Source organism: Gavialis gangeticus, unplaced genomic scaffold (genome assembly GCF_001723915.1).
Source record: "Gavialis gangeticus isolate Ggan-Ray unplaced genomic scaffold, GavGan_comp1, whole genome shotgun sequence".
Taxonomy (NCBI): domain Eukaryota; kingdom Metazoa; phylum Chordata; order Crocodylia; family Gavialidae; genus Gavialis; species Gavialis gangeticus.
In genome coordinates, this window is record NW_017729025.1 from 114,878,386 (window position 1) to 114,881,523 (window position 3,138).

General features: G+C 37.0%; 1 protein-coding gene across 2 annotated transcripts in view; it reads left to right on the top strand.

Moving 5' to 3' along the window:
* The window catches only part of ZDHHC13 (zinc finger DHHC-type containing 13), a 45,679-nt gene that overhangs the window by 5,668 nt on the left and 36,873 nt on the right, over positions 1-3,138 (top strand). Inside the window, exons 2-5 of one of the 2 annotated variants that reach the window (XM_019519459.1) lie at positions 193-338; positions 823-945; positions 1,975-2,052; positions 2,669-2,813. In XM_019519459.1, coding sequence (XP_019375004.1) covers positions 193-338; positions 823-945; positions 1,975-2,052; positions 2,669-2,813 — 492 coding nt within the window. Of the gene's footprint in view, positions 1-192; positions 339-387; positions 479-822; positions 946-1,974; positions 2,053-2,668; positions 2,814-3,138 lie in introns of those variants that run through there. The other variant, XM_019519460.1, reaches the window with a different exon arrangement.

A 3,138-nucleotide genomic window follows, 5' to 3' on the forward strand; every position in this document is an offset into this window, starting at 1 on the left:
CCCCCCCCCCGCAGCATTGCCCTGGATGTTGGATCCAGCCCAGGGACAGACTTGGCACCACCCCTCCGGCTGGTAGGGTGGAAAGGCTGGGCATCCATCCCTGCTCTAGGTGGCTTCTTCCCAGGGGGCACAAAAGCCAGAGGGGCTCTTCCGAATTCATGTTAATGAGCAAACATTTGTGTTTTTCACCAGGAGTGTCAGATTCACAGCCACGGCCCTCACCGACCTCACATACACGACTGGCACAGCATCCACGCGGATAAAAATATAACAAAGCCACCAGAAGCAGCTCCGCTGGTAGAGGACTATAGTACCTGTGATATTGTCAAAGCGACACAGTAAGTCCAGAAAATAGTGGCATTTGTGAAGGCTTTTCAGATTTAATTTTTTATTTCTTCACAAAGAAAAATGTTTTAAAGCCACTGAAGACTTGGCTCTCTTTTTTTTTTATTCCATCTTACAAAATAAAGACTGAAAGGTAACCCTATAAATATGATAGGTAGTGGTTTGTTTGTTTTTTTTAAGTCACAAACAAGATGCAGGTAGCTGGCACTTACCCAGGTTGGTTTCACTAGTGGTAAAACTGATGGATCATCTAATTTAAGATGGTTTAACTAAGTTTCCATTTATCCTAACGCCCATCCTTACCCAAGAACTTTCACTAAATCCAGTAGGGAATTTCGCTTGGATAAGAGCTGTTCGATTAGGACCTCTGTGACATTTTTTTTTTTTTAGAAAGCATCCCTTACTCAAGAGATGATACGAATAGGAGAGAAGTGTTTAAGAATTCATCCATAACTGAAATATTTTTTCCTACTTGAGATACGGAATATTGGAGCGGTGCAGGGAATTGGTAGAAGCAGGGTTTGATGTCCGACAGCCAGACAAAGAAAATGTGACTCTTCTTCACTGGGCAGCAATAAACAACAGACTGGATCTTGTAAAGTAAGTTACGTTGTTTTTGTGAATATAAACCTGTGTATGGGGGGTTAAGGTGAAGGGCAGACAATTTTTTCTTCTGCACATTCATTTTCACTTTTATTAACATTTTGCAGAACAAAGTGAAAACAAACTATACTGTTTGGGAACAAAAGTATAAAATTACACTGACCTTCCTACATTCAGTGTACTTAGGTTATACCTCTGCATGAGTATACTACTACTTTTTACATTTTTAAAATGAGAATTCATGCAGTACATGAGATCCACTGTGGTTCTGACCACAGATTGTAATTACAACAAAAATGGCCATGGCCAACTTTTTAAATAAGTGTCTTCAGAGAAATTCCATCTGCAATATCCTACTTTCTTGGAAGTCAAGGTACTTCGCTGGAGTAGCAAGGAAAGAGGGGGTAGTTGGAACCACACCTCTTTAAACAGTAAAATCAAACAGTAGTGTGCAGCTTCGAATATGGATTTCATATCTTGGGTACTAATCCTGCTGAATCTGTGGGACTGGAGGGTATTAGCAGTCTAATATATTGAGTGGGATTTGAATATTTATGTCTTTCCTTTTGGTATTGCAAAGTACCTGATGTTGCAGGTGGACTGCAATTGAGTTTAGTTGAGGCTCTGTACAAGTGTAGGAATCTGCTCATATGAAATGTAGTCCCGCTTAGTAAATATATTTAGCAGGTCCATATTCTTTACATAGGAATGGACAGAGACTACTTCAATAATTGTTTCCATGGAAGCAGATTTATAATTTGGAGAGCTAGTTAGATTAGAACTGAATTTGCATGAGATGCAAATGTCACTAGTATAATTCTTAACACTAGAAATGCTTTAGTAGTTAGCATATTTTTGAATTTGGTACCTTCTCAAAATTGTATTGTTATAGTAAAATATTCTTAACTATGCATCTTCCATGTGAAAGTATCTTTATAACAAAAAAAGTAACTACTAGAACAGTTTTTTCTCTTTTTTTTCTCTCTCTCTCTCTCTCATTTGTCTTATTTTATTGCTATTATACAGGTTTTATATTTCCAAAGGTTCAGTAGTGGATCAGCTAGGTGGAGATTTAAATTCTACTCCGCTTCATTGGGCCATTAGGTAAAGTGCTACTAAAAATTAATTTGTTGGTGCATTTTTGTATAGATGCTAGCAACCCTAATGTCTATGAAATCTTAAATTTAGTTAGTATTTATATTTGTTTTATGGAGATACAAAGAGGATGGTAGCTTTCATGTGTATGTTTGTCCTCAACTCTGCCCTCCCATATAGGAATCTGGTTTAAATTCGCAAGCTTAAATTTTCCATAGATGCAACAAGTATGTTAATGACAATGCAATATTAATTATTTTTTAAAAACAGAGATATACAGATCATTGAATTAAACAGTGGATGTTTATTTATTTATTTTACACAGATAACAGTAGAAATGAAAATGCTGGTTCCTATACCTCCAGCAAAGTAAATTCTTAAGAGACATTTCAGGCCTCTCCCCAAAAGTTAAGTTTGTTCCTTAGTTAAGTGTACTTTTAGAATATAGTCAGAGTTAAAATGATGAAGGTTCACTTTATGAACCTCAGGCTCACTCCGAGGTTTTCCAAGTTATTTGATGGTTAATCATTTCAAAGGTGATTTTAATATAAATTTGTAAAAAATGTATTTATAACCATCTGTACATATTAAAGGTTTCTAACAACGATTTCCTATCTCATTACAGACAAGGTCACTTATCTATGGTCATACTGTTGTTAAAATGTGGAGCAGATCCCAGCCTCATTGATGGAGAAGGATTCAGTAGCATTCATTTAGCAGTGCTCTTTCAGCATATGCCTATAATAGCTTATCTCATATCGAAAGGGCAGGTAAGTTTTTGATTTACTGTGCATGCTGCACATCCTCGTGTGTGTGCATGTGTGCGCACACATGCAGATACAGAAGAGCAAAAAAGAAAAGCAGAAACAGGACAGAATCGAGCAGGAGCTGTGGTAGGACATGCTGCTTTGAATGAGAGCAGGGCTTCTGTCTACTAATTATATATTATACATACACACGTATTTATTTTTGTAGCTGATGTCTGTTGTTTTGTTTTTAAATGAAAATGTCAGGCTTGCCTTGAACAAGTTATGCTCTAATTTCAGCTGCTTAATAACTTACAGTTTCATAGTTTCTAGGGTCGGAAGGGACCTG